The following is a 16,351-nucleotide window of genomic DNA, read 5'->3' as shown; positions in this document are numbered from 1 at the left end:
GCAGATTGCGATTTTTGAAAAAAAAACATTGAAAATGAGCGCTTCCAAACACCAACACTTGTATAATAATCACCTGCACATGAAGTAGAAAGAGGATAATTCAAGCTTACTGTATATGGGCTGTATGGGCTGTCAATGGTTGAGGTTGCAATTATTGATTCAACGTAGGCCTATATATTTATTCACAGTATTTAATCTAGAGTTTCAAGCAGGGAACTCTTCTCACAGGAACCCTTCTTGGTCACCTTCTCTGTTACTAATATGCCTCCACTTCAACGTGCATAATTTCATGATCGTCGTGTAGTTTGATAATTTGCCTAATGATATTACAAATGACAGCAGAAATGCAAATAGCTGAGGACACGATGTGGGTTCTACGAAATAGTGGGGGGGAAAATAAGCAAAAAGAAAAGCAGGACGACCATTTGTGGGTGTGCGTGCGTGCGTGCGTGCGTGTGCGTGCGTGCGTGCCTGTGCATCCTTGTGTGCGTGTGTGTGATATTTCATATTTTACCTTCTTCTTTTGTCAGGACATGTTCTGGTGCCGACCAACAACCTAGGTGAGAAACTCAAACTTTTAGACAGTTGTAGCAGTCAGATTGATTTAACTTTTATTTATATTCAGTGATTCTCAAACATATTGTTTTCACGGACCCATTACCGATACCTACAAATGGGGGTCCATTTGGTTCCATATACCCTCTCGGATTTACCGATATTTAAGGCTGGGTTCACTTTCCATTTGCAGACATGCAAGGGTTCATTTGGAACCTTGAGGGTCCCTGGGCCTCACTTTGAGAACCACTAGTCTAATTCTGATTGGTTCATTGTGTTTTCACTTTACGGGGTTCTTATTGGATGTCTGTGTTTTCACAGATGCAGAAAGTCATTGATGCACCCTGGTACCGTGGAGAGAGGAGGAAATACATGTGTATCTCATCAACTTTTAAAGGAGTAGTTCACCCCAATTTTCTTTTTTTTTTCATTTGATTACTCGCACCATGGAGACTTGAGTTCCAATATACAGTACATATATTGTTTTTGGTATTTGTCGCATTCCAAAGACAAAAATGTGATTTTCCGAATGGGGACCCAAATGACCCCAAAATATTATTGAACTCAAGTCTCCCTGGCGTCGTGAGTAAAAGTCCTTTTGGGGTTGAACTACTCCTTTAAATACTGTAGCCTAAATGTAACAACAGCATAACAAGGATGACTTCAAAAACCTTTTTTCTAACATGCAGCTTTTTCACTAAACTGGCTAAACATTCTCAATGTGATTTCTGTGTGCTGTTAGCATGCTGAGAGCAAATCATCAAATCACATTTTATAGTTGTGTTGTCATCTGACAACAAAAATAAAATGTATGTCAATGACAACACGTACTGAGTTATACTTAAGTGATAACGTCTGGCTCAGCGGTCGTTATCGAGTAATAAAAGTCCCAACAGGCTGATGATTACAATTAATAATCAATAAGCAAGGACAGCACAAGGTAATACAACAATACATCAACAGTAATACATCAAATGCATAGAAATATGAATCTAAAAAACATAGGTAGACCAAGAATCTATTCAGAAAAATCAATACAAAAAATTTAAACAATCAAAACATCAATAATCTGTACATCGAAGCTATACACACTACAGCTTCTATGTACGATAGGATGCCAAGTGGAAAATGGCCTGGCATCGGTCTATATAAAAATGATATCTAAGTCCATTTCCTACGCCATCCGAAACCACCTTCCCTCTCGAATCCCTCCTCACACACCCTCCTTCTGCGTCACTGTGGTTTGGTTCTTATCAGAAACCTCTGTGATAGTTAGCCACTCAGGAGCTAGAAATCCTGGAAGCTCCCCCTCCAATTGGAGTTGGTCAGCCTGGATGTTTCCCCTCCAATCGTCTTCATGGATTAGCTGAATTTGGCACACCTGAATTACACAGAACCAGGCACTCACACAGGGGCCTTTTCCACTAAAAGAACCATTGGTTCAAGAACCAGTGCTGGTTCAACTTTCTTGGAACCGTGGTTCGTTCTTGCGAACCGGCTTGAGTTTCCACCAGATTGAACCAGATTGAACCAGAGGAACTGAGGCTTTTGTGGTTCCCGTTCCGAACAAACTTTTACGGTTCGGAACCAACTCGGTTCTTGGTGGAAAAGCTCACCTCTGGTTCATTCCATAGGCGGGAGAAAGAACCAGAACCGGTTCTTTGCCGGTCAAAAAGAACCCACAGACACACACTCATGCCCATACTTGGCACAACACACCTTTCCAAACTAAAAAGAAACCAGAACAAAAATACAACCGTGGTTGTAACAAGGAAGAACGTTGGCTATGTTTGTGAATATATTGAATAATTTACAATAATTTAATCAAAATAGTTTAAGTTGTATTATTATTATTAATATTATTAGATTATGAGATTGCGTGCAGTCATTCATACGCGACAGTTTTTAATGTCTGGGTAGCTCAGGCGATAGATCTCTCGCCTTTGGACTAGGGCTGGGCGAATAATCGATTTTTAATTGAAATCATGTTTTTTTTATTTGGAAGATTAAAAAAAAGGAAATCGTCAAATAGATTTTCACTTTTCATTAGAGCACTGCGCGGGGAAAAAAGTCGACAGCCCAGTCCTCCTAAGACACGACAAGGTTCTGCAATATAATAAGCCAAAAAATAATAAGTCAAAAAAACTAAAACTAAAAAAAATCATATTTGATTGCACTTTTTTGAAAACAATGTATTCGTTTTACCAGAAAACATAAATCTAAATCGAAAATGTATTTTCTGAGAAATAAATCTGTATTTTATTTTTGGGCCAAATCGAACAGCCCTACTTTGAACCATAAGGTCATGGGTGCGGCAAGTCGTTCGGCAAGTACTGGGAGCTGATCGTTTGTGTTGCGCCCCACCTCAGCAAGCCATCTCCCAGTGGTCTAGCGCATTGTATCAGGGACAGACTCCCACGTGTCACCGGCTGATACCAACAATAAGCCACTCCCGACTGACTTACAATGATATAATCATGAGAGATTTTACGTTTAGCTGTTAGATTTTGGATTTGGATTGCTGTGGTTTGATTATTTGATTATTGGTCTTATTATGAATGGCGAAATGTGTGCTACATTGTACTGAAAATACTTAAAGGACCTTTTCACCCATTGTAGGCTATTAGTATCCACCTGTTTCCACGAGAATGTACTGTAGAATTATGTGTGGGACACGTCCGGAGAACAGCAGACATAAAAGCTCACGTCGCGTCGCAGATGCAACCGTTGTGAGCTTGTAGATCACTCTCGGCTGCGACGCCAGAACTGCCGCACACCTTCTACGCAATGCACAATGGGACTTTGGAAACTTGTGGATACCAATTATATGGTGGAAAATGGGTGAAGTGGCACTTTAATCTAAATGAAAAGTAATGATCTTCAACGTGTACAATGATATTCAACATAATATGGTAATTGTTTGGTGTAGAGCAGGGGTCTTCAACAGGGGGTCCGGGACTCCTAGGGGGTCACAGTTACTACAGGGAGGCTGCTGAATTTTGTCTGATAGGATATGTTTTTCTACATACCATACAACCACTTGGGAACCCTATAGAAACTTTATATAGCCAAAAATAGAAGATCCACAAGCTCACAACGCCTTGCGCGTTGGCGAGGTTGTAGATCGGCTATTTTCAGCAAAGCTGCGTCTGGGTAAAAATGTCTGAAATTAACAAAACAAAAAACACTGGTCATAGTCTATGAGCTATCTGTGAAAAAGTTTAATCTCCCAACACAATGTTACATACAATAATAGTGTGAGGGTCCCTGCTTCATCTCTGTCTCAGCTAAGGAGTCCTTGGCCTGAAAAAACATTGAAGACCACTGGTGTAGATTTAATGTTGAAGTAAGGTGTAGAGTTGCAGATGTGTTTCGTCATTTTGCCGCTTCTTCAGCAGCTATGTTTCAATATTGCAGCCTTCTTTACCCATAGTCTTCACTGCACTGTCTCTTGGATCTTGCTCTGATGTGAGGGGAGAAAATGCTTCTGTGTGGGACAAGGCAAAGTCCATTATGTTATGTATTCTATCGAGCTTGACATGAAATGTGTAATATCTTTCTTCCCCGTTAGTATGGCTACCAAATCGATCTCCCATTTATGATGTGTATCATTTGATTATTTTATTTCTTCTCATTGTGTTTCCATTGTTTTCACAGCAGCAATATTGGCCAGAAATTAGGCCCCCTCCCTACTTTCACAGGCGATGCCAATGATACTGATGAAGGCTCTGTTCCATTTAGTGTAGCACAGTGGTTCGTAAACGTTTTAATTTCCCATAACTCTGAGAGTGTACAAATGGAACCAAATGGACCTGTAAGGGTCCATTTGGTTCCATTTATACACTCTCTTACAATACACACCCATAAGCGGGAACTTGGAACCTCTCAAGGAACCACGAGGGTCCCTGGACCCCTCTTTGAGACCCAATGGCTTGGCAGAGTGTTTCCAATGAGTCAACATGCAGAGTATCTGACTCTGTTTGACCAGAATGGAAGAGAGCCTTTATTAGTGTCATTGGTAACACCTGTGAAGGAAGGAAGGGGCCCAATGTCTTGCCAACATGGCTGCTGTGTAGAACCTTTTACATCTCTTAGGTCAAGAGACTGTCTGATATGGTTTGTGATTTGATTTATTTAATTTCTAGCAGCAATCATACATTGAATGTTAAAAGATAAGTGAACATAACAAACACAGTTAAGTCAGATTTCCATTGTTGTCCTCATAACACACATGTAGCTACTACCTCTAGGTGTGGCCACACTCATGTTTAGTAGTTTTTATCATTTATAATCCCAGAGGAAGACTTTAGTGATTGGTAGCCTAACATAGATTATTTATGTTCTCCTTGACGAAATTCATTTTGCGCCATCAGGACACAGAAAACACAATATGAACAAACGAATACTCAATATACGCTGGCTTTTGTAATGATTCAGTCACTATAATAAAGACTGTAGATATTTAATTCCTTGTTGACTTTCTTATGTTGGAGTTCCTGGACTGTTGTTTGTCCTGTTTATTAACCAGTTGTGCAAAGATCATCCTGCAGAGTGCGATGTACATACAGTTTATTTATTGCACGGCTGGCTGAGTGGTCAATCGCTGAATTCAGCAGCGTATTATTTTTGGATAATGATCGACCGGGTCAATGGCCGACCAGTGTTTAATCAAAGACTTTCAATTCAAGCTTCGCTGCTTGAATTGTGTTATAAACAAACACAAAAGGTCATTTACAGCTAAACATTGCTATCAAGAAAGTTTGTTAAACATTTGAAGCAAGAGATAGACAACGCAATAACCAAAAGTGTGTTGTTTAATCAACACTTTTCCGAGGCGACGTGTTGCGTTGGGCGGACGACCAGCGCAAGACTTATCGAATACATTCCTTACTGTAAGCAAGAAAATACTTTGTTTTGTTGTTACTTTTAGAAAAATATAAAAGGGAAAAAGATCTGTGTGGATGACCCTCAGTCAGTTTTTTAAATAGCTCAATCAGTAAGGTTTGTGCTATTAACTCTTTTCGTGCTAAAACTGAATATTTTCGGTTCTTTTTTTCATTCCAATACTATTTTTTTTTTTTGTTGCAATTTTACTTACCCTGAGCTACTAGTAGCGACGTGGGTGGTCCTGGGTCGTCCATCGCTTTCCACAACGAGCCATGCTACATGTTGCGACGATTTATTCCATTGAAAATGGTTTAGAATAAAGTTTAGAGCCCCCCCCCCAAAAAGAAAATCTATTTTTGCAAGACGTATTTACAAAAACCGAAAATTTTCGGTTCCTTTAAAAAAATGAATTAAATAATCGGAGGCCTCAACGAAGCCCCGGTCTAGCCCTGGATCAAAGCCGCCTACCAAGCACTCTTTCCACCGGCCCGTAATCGGGTAACGTCGCCGAAACGCGCCGCCCAAAACAATACAAAGTCACATCTTTAGAACTCATTTTCTCTGAATTGTGTTCCGAGTGCAGTGGAAAAGTTTTTTTTGCGGCTGAATAGCTTCAGATCGGTCTTCTAAAAAAAAAAAATAGCCGATAGCTAACTGTTAGCTCTCGGCCTCCACTTCACGTTCATAACACTGTTTGCAGAAAAAACACAAGCCACTTCTTCGTGGTTAACCGGATGTTACTATGAAGCCTTATGGAGGAATGGCTGGCACTCTAGCGGCCACTTGTGGCGCCTGGCAGTTATCCAGTTAACTCTGATGGTCAACGGTTTGAGGCTCACGTAGCTCATGCAGACTTTATTTGAATTGCATTGCACAAAACCTGACAGTGTTAATGCATTTAAAATATTTGAAGATAAAATTAAATGCTTTTTTGAGAGTAGTTGTATGACATACTTTATTGTGAAAATAGCCGATCTACAATATCACAACCTTTCGGATATCAACGCTTTGTGAGCCTGTAGAGCAGCTATTTCTGCTAGTTTGGGCCCCCTTCATGAGCCAATGGATATTGTGAAGGGCTGGCTTCATTAAAAAAAGGAGTTTGCATGTTCTCCCTGTGTCTCCTAGGGTTGATACCCTCACAAAAACATGCACGTAATCCTGGTCTCAATAATGCCTCCCCCTGGCCAGCCGGGGCGCCTGATGGAGGGGAAAGGAACTGGTTGGAATAACGTGTTCCTTCCACGCGCTACGTCCAAATCAGGGAAATCTCCACTGTCAGGTGAAAAGAAGCAACTTGGACTCCTCATGCATAGAAGGAAGCATGAGGTCAGTCCGTTGTCTCCCTTGGCGCGGCAGAGGGAGAGCAGAGCCCAGGATTACATAGGCAATTAGCACTGGGTGAAAAAATGGGTTACAAAATTGTGGGATAAAAATTATAAGAAAAAAAAAAAAAAAAAAAAGGAGAAAAGCACTTGTGTGGATGAGGCTTAGCTCAATCAGTAAGGTGTGTGCCTCTTGCTCCGATGGTCGCCCGTCCAAGTCTCACCTCATGTAGACTTTATTTAAATTGCATTGGACAAAACCTGACCGTGTTAATGCATTTAAAATATGTGAAGATACATTTAATTGCTTTTTTGAGAGTAGTTGTTTTCAATGTATGACATACTGCTTTGTGAAAATAGCCGATCTACAATCTCCCCCTTCATGAGCCAATGGATATTTTAAAGGGCTGGCTTCATGAAATAAAGGGGGGAAAAAAGAAGAAGATTTGTGTGGATGAGCCTCAGCCTGTTGTTCAATTCACCCTTTGTCAAGTCCCGCCCATTGTCCCTCCCCTCTCCACACCCATTGGTTGCTGTGTCTTGGTGGGACATTCAGGTGGACATTCCATCCACTGCCATGTTAATTCAGTTGCTTCATATTGTTATTCTTAGGGATGGGTATCGTTCACCTTGTAATCGATACGATACCTTTTTCGATACCTGGGAATCGATACGATACCTTTTTCGATACCATTTTCGATACTTTTTATTTATTATTATTATTATAATTATTATTTGCCTTTTTCTATGGGCTATTTTATAGACGTTGGATCATTATCATAATAATAAACATTATAGGCTATTCTTGGCTATTTTCACAGTAACGAGTGTAGCCTACTAAAGCAGTCATTAAACTCTCAGTAGCCCAATTTTACAGATGCGACCGGCAAGGGGTGCATTCAAAAGTATCGAAACAAGGTATCGTTTGTTTTTACGTGAACCGATACCGATAGTATCGACGTCATTGAATCGATACCATTAAAAGTATCGCTGACGATACCCAACCCTAGTTATTCTGTGTGCTCAATTCCAATTTCAAACTTTGTTTCAGTCAATTGGAGCTGCTCAGTGGCAGCAAAGTGAATCAGCATGTTTTTAAATGTTTTTATTTCTCCAAAAATTATGTTTTAGCAAATTCAACATAAAAAAGGCAGAACCAGGGCGGGACAAGGTAGATAGAGCCTGCTGGTTGGTCAGTCAGGGACCAACCAGGAGGCTAACAAAATCAGTAAGGTAGCCGTCCCATTAAGGGATGTGACATTTTCTATGGAAGGCATTCACTTGTTCTGCAGTCCCGCCAGAAGATGGCACCATATCATCTGTTTTCAAAGGCCTGCCAGTGAGAATACATTTAAACCTCAAATAATGCAGCTTTTGACAGGCAACCCATAATGTATAATGAAGGAAAACAATTATAAACTGTATGAATTGACAATGTGACTAAAATAGATTAATACAACTATGTAATAATAGCCTACCAGTAACAAAACACAATAAAATGCAGAAGGCAAGGACATTATAATACAATTGGCAATTAAGTGTGGTATTAAAGTGGACTTGTGTGTGCAGCTACAGTACAGTATGTGTCTTTTGTAAAATATCATGCTGATTCCAATTCACAAATATATTTTTGGTATACAGTGAATGTTCAATGCCAACATAGAAATTGAGATTGATGGGTCAGCCTATTTACTGAAAAACAAGGAAAAGAGAACACATATACCATGATATTATGATATCCCAAGTTCCAGATGATATCTAGCCTCATATCATGATATGAAAATAATATCCACATATTGCCCAGACACTCCCCAGGCCTTCAGACCGGCCTCCAGGTTCGACTCATGCGGAGCCCCACAGACACGTGGGTGAGTATGGGTATACACTACTGTATACAGTAAGTAAGTTGTGGAAAAACACAGAACATCATGAAGGATTCCTTTCCCAACAGTTAATTGTGGCGACTAAATAATAAACATGCTATGGTGACTTAAACCATGACTAAATATATTGTCAATTTTGTCAAGAAATAAAAACTGGACAAAAATATTAAGGAGGGACTAGGAGAAGAGATCCAACAACTAAAAGACAAGTCATTTTATGTTAGGTTGCGCTCTGAACTTGTAGATCGGCTATTTTCATCTTGCAACCAAGTGTACAATCAGGCATTACTACGTCATCAACCCTAACAGTTTCAAAATATATTTTTGTTTGACAAAATCAACTGTACATTCATTGACTAAAATCTTCTGATATTTAGTCGACTAAAACTAGACTAAAACTAAAAGATTCAGATTACTAAAATATGACTAAAACTACATGAAATGTTAGTCAAAAGACTATTAATAAAACTAAATCTTGCTGTCAAAATCAACGCTGGTTCCTAACGTCTGTATTGAGGGAGACTCAGACTGTTCGGTGAGTGAAGCAGGAAATGAAAGCAACAGTGTTCCAGTCAGAAGCTTCACTCAGTGGTGAGTTCAGTTTTCAACCCAAACCTCTGATGCGACGCCTTGGTCACATGACCAACGCCTGTTTGAGGATATTTTGATGATCCTGACAAAATGAATCAACAGTGAGATGGGATGAGGTTTCACTGCAAGTGAAAAAAGAAGCTTTGGCCGTCAGCAATACTGCTGACCAGTTCAGATCCAATACATTTGTGCACTAACATTTAGTGCATTTCTACACTAACTCTATAGTTATGCCCAAATGTTTTTTTAGGTATCCTTTTAGTTGACCTTGTACTAGTGAACTGTATTGTCATGAAACTGTACCTTTTGCAGTGACGTAACGTCCCCCGCTAGGCCCCGGTGCGAGATTTTCTGGGACCTCGATCTACACTGTAAGATCCTCCGTTTTAATTTAACACTGAGAGTGTACAAATGGAACCAAATGGACCCGTTAAGGTTTGGTTTTGGCATTTGGTTCCATTTGTATACTCTCAAGAGTTGTGCATTTGGTTCCATTTGTACACTCTCAGAGTTAGACACCCGTAATTGTCCATTTGATTCCATTTGCACACTCTCGGATTTACAGACCCCTAAGGGTCCATTTGGTTCCATTTGTACAGTCTCTGAGCTTCAGTAAAGTAAAGGTCCATTTGTAACCCTGGCGGTCCCTGGACCCAATACTGTCATCAGTCAGTCAGTGGAGGTCATCTCAGGTGAAGGATGGAGGAAACAAAGCCAGGAACTGCAGAGAAAGCACAACATTCAATTATGTTTTATTTTTTCAAGAAACTCAGTAACTACAGTAGATACATAAATAGGTACAGTTAGCTTGTTATGGCATTAATATCTTATCTTTCTGGTAACAGAACTATCAACTGTCACACATTGAGTGAGTTGACAGATGACTCTGCTCACGTGAACGAATGACCTGCAAAGGAAGTTTGGAACCGGACACGCTAGCCTCTAAATCGTCTTTTAAACACATTATATAGAAGCGTTGCTGTCCTTGCTTGTTTATTGTCGTTGTCAACTGGATACCTCATTGATGCATCCTTTATTACAATGTTGTTGTATTTATTTATTGATTGTTTTTTTCTTCCTTCTTACACTGATTTACTGTGATTAATGAAAGCTTTATTTTGCATAAAACATTATGTTAATACTGCTCCCCTCTCCCTCAAGAGGCCTAGCGTTTTGCCAGGCCATGTTGCAAATAGGATTCTTTTCTTGATTGTCTGCCTGATTAAATTATAGCAAAGACAGCAGATCTACAATTTATTGTAATCCGACACATTGTAAGCGTGTAGATCTTCCCGTTTTTAAACAAAAAGATATCAGATATTTTATAGAACTAGCTTGTTCCTCTCTCCCTCACCCCTCTCTCTCCGTCTCCACATGTTGATTCTTTCCTATCTCATTTGTCTCGTCTGGTATGTTTAAAAGGTATTAATGCATGTATTGTTGCTTTTAATCGTCTGCAAGTTTATACATTTACACTCAAAGGACCACAATGGATAAAAGCTCTCCAGATTGTATAAGATGTATTTTTTTGACACATGAAATGTACATATGCATTCTTTCTTTCTTTCTTTCTTTCTTTCTTTCTTTCTTTCTTTCTTTATACTTTATTTATTCAGGGGCGCCCATTGAGTGCAAGCACTCTTTTTCGAGGACACCCTGATCACAGCATATGACACAATACAAGCAATGAAAATAACACAATAATACAACATGCAATCAAATCATAGTACACTGTTACAGATGCAAAACATACATATTAAATTAAATGAAACAAGAACAGCCACAGGGTAGTGTACCGTGTACCTTCCAGAAGCACTTTGAATGTCTCTATTGAGGCCAGCAGAACCAATTTCAGCGAGTCCTGAAGTTTGTCCCATTTATGTGGAGCATAAAACATGAAGGCAGTCTTTCCTTGCTCACTACTCATAGGGGGATAGGTAAATCTAATATGTGCCTGTGAACGAGTTGACCCGTGACTTTTGGATCTAGAAATGAGGATAGGTACACAGGAAGCTTACCACACAAGGCCTTATAGATATATAAAATACAGTGTTTCTCTCTACGAACTGCGAGAGATGACGAAAGTAATCGCATGTTTAATCGCATATAAATATTTGAAGCATTTGAAGCATTTTTTTAAGTAAAACACATTTTGTTGTACGAGTGAACCAACAAGTGAGTTTTTTAAATCTAAATTTCGCATCCACTGGGCCAAGCAAAGCGCTCTGAACGGCTACTTCTCCCTTTGTGTTTTGGTCTTTTCTTGGTTGGTGCATCGCTATGATCGGTATGCCCGAAACTGAAGGTTCTGTGTTGCAAAAGCTAAGTGTGATTAAAAGAGAGAGAGAGAGAGAGAGAGAGAGAGAGAGAGAGAGAGAGAGAGAGAGAGAGAGAGAGAGAGAGAGAGAGAGTGTCTTCTCGTCTCTAGCTTGGTGCCAGCGAAGATAATATCATCCAGTTGGATATAGTGTGCTTCCCCGCACCCCATTCAACCACAGACAAACACAGGGATTTTGAAGGGGTAATCAACCTCTACCTGCTCTTGCTACTCACTACCACAGTGGCTGCAGTGGCTCCCAAACCTTTCAGGTCGAGACCCAAAAGAGAGATTAGTGTTCACGCCGCGTTGCAAGCTTGTAAATTGGCAATTTTCACTACTTTATTTATATTATTTTGCATTCATGGAATGTCTTGGATTGTTTTTGTTTTTTTTGTTTATTTGTTTGTTTTAAAATGTATAACATTTACTGTATAAATGTTTGAACTACAGGAAAAATATATATTTTTACTCGAGTTATGACCCATAAAAATTGTTTGTGACTGTGGTGGAATTCAGATCAATCAATAATCATGAGAGAATGAGGAGACAAGACAATTATATTAGGTGGTGTGTGGTCAAGTTTATATATAACATGATATCATGGACAGAAATACAATTAACACTCTGGGCAGTGGTAAAAGAGTTCTGCCCAGAAGAATGGTCAAACACTAGAGTTATACTGTGGCTTCAAGGCCTCTGGAACAAGCTGTACCATAACAAGATAGGCTTTATCAAAACAATAGTTACTGAGGCCTTCTGAAGACCTCTCGACTCCTAACTATCAAGTGTTAGTATCATCATACTGTACAGACCTAGATATTAATATAATCAATGAATACATGATCTACTCTATAACGTCATACATAATCAATCATGATAAACTCTAATCTACTGCAGTGACCCACAAATGGGTCCTGACCCACAGTTTGGGAAACAGTGCACTATCAACAGCTTGATCGGTAACATAGTGACCTTACTTAATTATCTAGGTACTAGACATGCAGTTGAGTTAATACATGTGATATAAAGGTTGCATGCATTAAAAGTGCATGCTTGGTGTTATATGAAGGCATGCAGGCATCCTACAGAATATCAACAATAATGTAATTGCCTTTATACAGCCCAAAATGCATGCATGGGGCGGGAGCAAAAAACATTATAGTCCATGGGCCAGACGGGTTGTCGGTATCAAAAAGGTGGCAAAGGTTACCATGCATTTTTGAAAAGCTCTATATCTGTAGATTATATTTTGGTATGATAACCCTTTCTTAGACACAGCTAAATTGGTGTTATCAGCCGCTGGAGTTGGTGTCCCATTAACTTTACATTACAGGGAAAAAAAGCAAAAAAATGATCTGCTTTTAGTAGCATAAGAGGGGTCAAACTAGGGGTTTGTCATGATGCCGAATCCATTGCAAGCATTTGTTTTGCACAAAAAACATTCCTTGGGCTATACATGGCCTCAGAAAACGATGTATGTATGGGTGTGCATTCATGTTAGTCAGAGGCCTTAGGGTTTTATTTCTCGTGCTAATCAGTCTAAAAGCGCCAAATTTTGCACAGATGTAGCCCAGGGCATGCTCTAATGATTTAGCTAGGGCGCCCGAGTCGGTGACCTTCGGGGTCGCCACAGCTCCAGAAAAACAATGGTTTAGTGATGAAAAGTGATGAGTCATCACTTTTCAGAGTTTTGTGGATGTTTTCTGGAGCCCGAAGGTCACCGACCACCGACTCGGGCTTGTGCAAAACAGATGCTTGCAATGGATTCGGCATCATGAAAACCCCCTAGTTTGACCCCTCTTATGCTACTAAGCAGATTATTTCTTTTTTTTTACCTTTTTTCCTGTAATGTAATGTTAATGGGACACCAAATCTATAGGCTGAACACCAATTTGGCTGTGTCTAAGAAAGGGTTATCATACCAAAATATAATCTACAGATATAGAGCTTTTCAAAAATGCATGGTAACCTTTGCCACCTTTTTGATACCGACAACCCGTCTGGCCCATGGACTATTATTGAAGAAACAACGTTTCAGTCAGTGAGAATATTCAGTATAACTAATATCATTTATGATTATGCCTGAGGATCGTCACTGACTAAAACATTACTTCTTCATTATAGTCAGGGACCCACCCCTACAGGATGTGAGATGACCTGTGATTTTCTGCCGTACTTTTTATTTCTGTTTTATCTATTAGTTTGGTCATTAAGGTCCACAGAATGACAGGCCTGCTCTGCCGGAAACATCGCGAAAAAAAGTTATGGCCATTTGTATATTCACTGTCCCATTGACTCCACTACACTGTGACTACACAGGAAAAGAAAAATATTAAAAAAAGAAAAACATCAGCTTTAAGTAGCATGTGAGGGGTCAAACTCGGGGTTCCTCATGATTCTGAATCCATTGCAAGCATTTGTTTTGCATGAAAAACATTCCTTGGGCTACATTTCGACCCCAGAAAATGGTGAAAAGTGATGAATCATCACCTTTTTTTTACTTTTTTTTTATGTTTTTCATGCAAAACAAATGCTTGCAATGGATTCAGAATCATGAAAACACCCCATCAAACAACATCAAAGTTGCCCATACCCTGATCTATGCCATGCTCAAGCGCTCCCCGCTGAGATAGGCTGGCCATGTCTGCCCCATGCCAGATGAACGCCTATACCAAAAAGGCATATACGGCGAACTATACCATGACAAGCACTCACGTGACAGCCTGCAGGAAGCCCTCAGGACACCCTAAAGGCCGGTCTCAAAAGCTGTGTTCTGGATCCAGAGACCTGGCTGGGAGGCTGATGTACAACACCGCTCCAACTGGCGCTCAGCAGTGTGAAAAGCGTCACATACACAAAGCTGAACTGAAGCGACAGCTATGCAAGACCAGAGCAGTTCCCCAGAATCGAGCCATCCGGTGAATCATGATCATAAAACGTTTGATTCTAAAAAATAAAAGAAACGCTTATTTTTTATTCTGTTGTTTTTTTGTTTTTTTTATTCCTCACATAATCAAATGTGTTGTGGTCATGATTCATCAGGATCCTGGATGGCTTGATTCTAGGCTTAAAATAATTGATATAGGCCTAAATAATTTTGTAAATCTCTATGGGAAAATGTAATGGTCGTTTTTTTTAGTGGCAATGTAAAGCAGTGGTTCACATTAAACCACAGTTTACATTGCCGCATGTCACCTCTTTAGCCGTCCCATTGTGCCAATAGCGAGTTTAAGCTGGATGGTTTTCAATACGCCAACGCCAGGCGGACTACGGCTGCTATGACGTAATCGCCGTAGCAATCAAAATGGTTAAGCAAAGCCTCGGCGGCGACGGGTTCCCACCCCTTTCACTGAACGCTTTGGTTCCCATGGCGCAGACGTACACGCAGCAGACGGAGTAGGCGCTACGTGGGAAGGGACCTTCTGCCGTAGTAGAGGCGGCCGCGGCGACGGCAGGTTGATCTATCGAGCGCGGATCATTTCCGATTACCGTTGTCATCTGCCGTTGCCGTAGCGAGCTTAAACTCGCTATTTTCGATGGAATACACTCCCTTGTTCTGCAGTCCCGCCAGAAGATGGCACCATATCATCTGTTTTCAAAGGCCTGCCAGTGAGAATACATTTGAACCTCAAATAATGCCCAACCCATAATATGAATGATGAAGGACAAAATAAATAAAATGTATGAATTGATAATGTGACTAAAATAGATGAATAAAACTATGAGAGTAATGAGAACCGAATACAATAAAATGCTGAAAGAAAGGAAATTAATACAATTGGCAATTACCTTAAACTTTGGAATTAGTGGCGTTAACGTGGACTAGATAGATAGATAGATAGATAGATAGATAGATAGATAGATACCTTTATTATCCCAAGGGGGAAATTCAGTTGTCCAATAGTAGCACAGCAGTATACAGTTATTTACAAAGTTAGAGACAGAAAAAAGATAGATAAGAGGGAAAAAACAAAAACAAAAACAAGAGCACTGCTCTGTATGTGTCTTTTGTAAAATGTCATGCTGATTCCAATTCACAAATTCCTTTTTGGTACAGTTTCGAGACTTAAGTAGGTGCTATAGAATGGCAAGGACTGTGGTCAGTAGTGTTGAACATACTTTGGAAAATGTTGGTTATGCCTTATGCCAATGTTTGAGATTGACGGGTCAGCTCACTGACTGACTGACTGACTACTGACTGAGTGACTGACTGACTGACTGACTGACTGACTGACTGACTGACTGACTGACTGACTGACTGACTGGCTGGCTGGCTGGCTGACTGACTGACTGACTGGCTCGCTGGCTGGCTGGCCTCTCAATTCATGATATCGAAATAATATCCACATATTGCCCAGACCTAACACACACACGCCAGGCCTTCAGACCGGCCTCCAGGGTCGACTCATGTGGAGCCCCACAGACACCTGGGTGAGAGTGGGTACTGTACAGTAACTATGATGTGGAAAAACACATCACAAGGGATTCCTAACAGTTAATTTTGGCGACTATCACTATGGCGAAAAAAGTTTGTTGACTACCTTTTTTCACCGACGAAAATTACATAAAAACAAAATAATAAACATGTTATGTTAACTTAAACTAAGACTAAATACATTGACAATTTGGTCAACAAATAAAAACTGTACTAAAATGTAAAGGGTCCATTTGGTTCCATTTGCACAGCCTCAGAGTTTCAGGGTCCATTTGGAACCCTGGTGGTCACTGGACCCAATACTGTCATTTTTTCAGCACAGAACCAAGTGTAAAATCAGGCATTACGACGTCAT

General features: G+C 40.1%; 1 protein-coding gene across 1 annotated transcript in view; it reads left to right on the top strand.

The window, feature by feature from the left end:
* The window catches only part of LOC308298116 (H-2 class II histocompatibility antigen, E-S beta chain-like), a gene marked incomplete at its 5' end in the record, with an annotated part of 5,620 nt that extends 4,623 nt beyond the window's left edge, over positions 1-997 (top strand). The window contains 2 exons of the mRNA XM_080741673.1: positions 531-560; positions 877-997. Coding sequence (XP_080597799.1) covers positions 531-560; positions 877-893 — 47 coding nt within the window. The 3' untranslated portion in view covers positions 894-997. The remainder of the gene's footprint in view (positions 1-530; positions 561-876) is intronic.
* Between the last annotated feature and the right edge of the window lie 15,354 nt (positions 998-16,351).

This window comes from Nannobrachium achirus, assembly GCF_963921795.1.
Source record: "Nannobrachium achirus genome assembly, chromosome: 14".
NCBI lineage: Eukaryota > Metazoa > Chordata > Actinopteri > Myctophiformes > Myctophidae > Nannobrachium > Nannobrachium achirus.
This window is presented reverse-complemented; position numbering and strand designations above follow the sequence as displayed.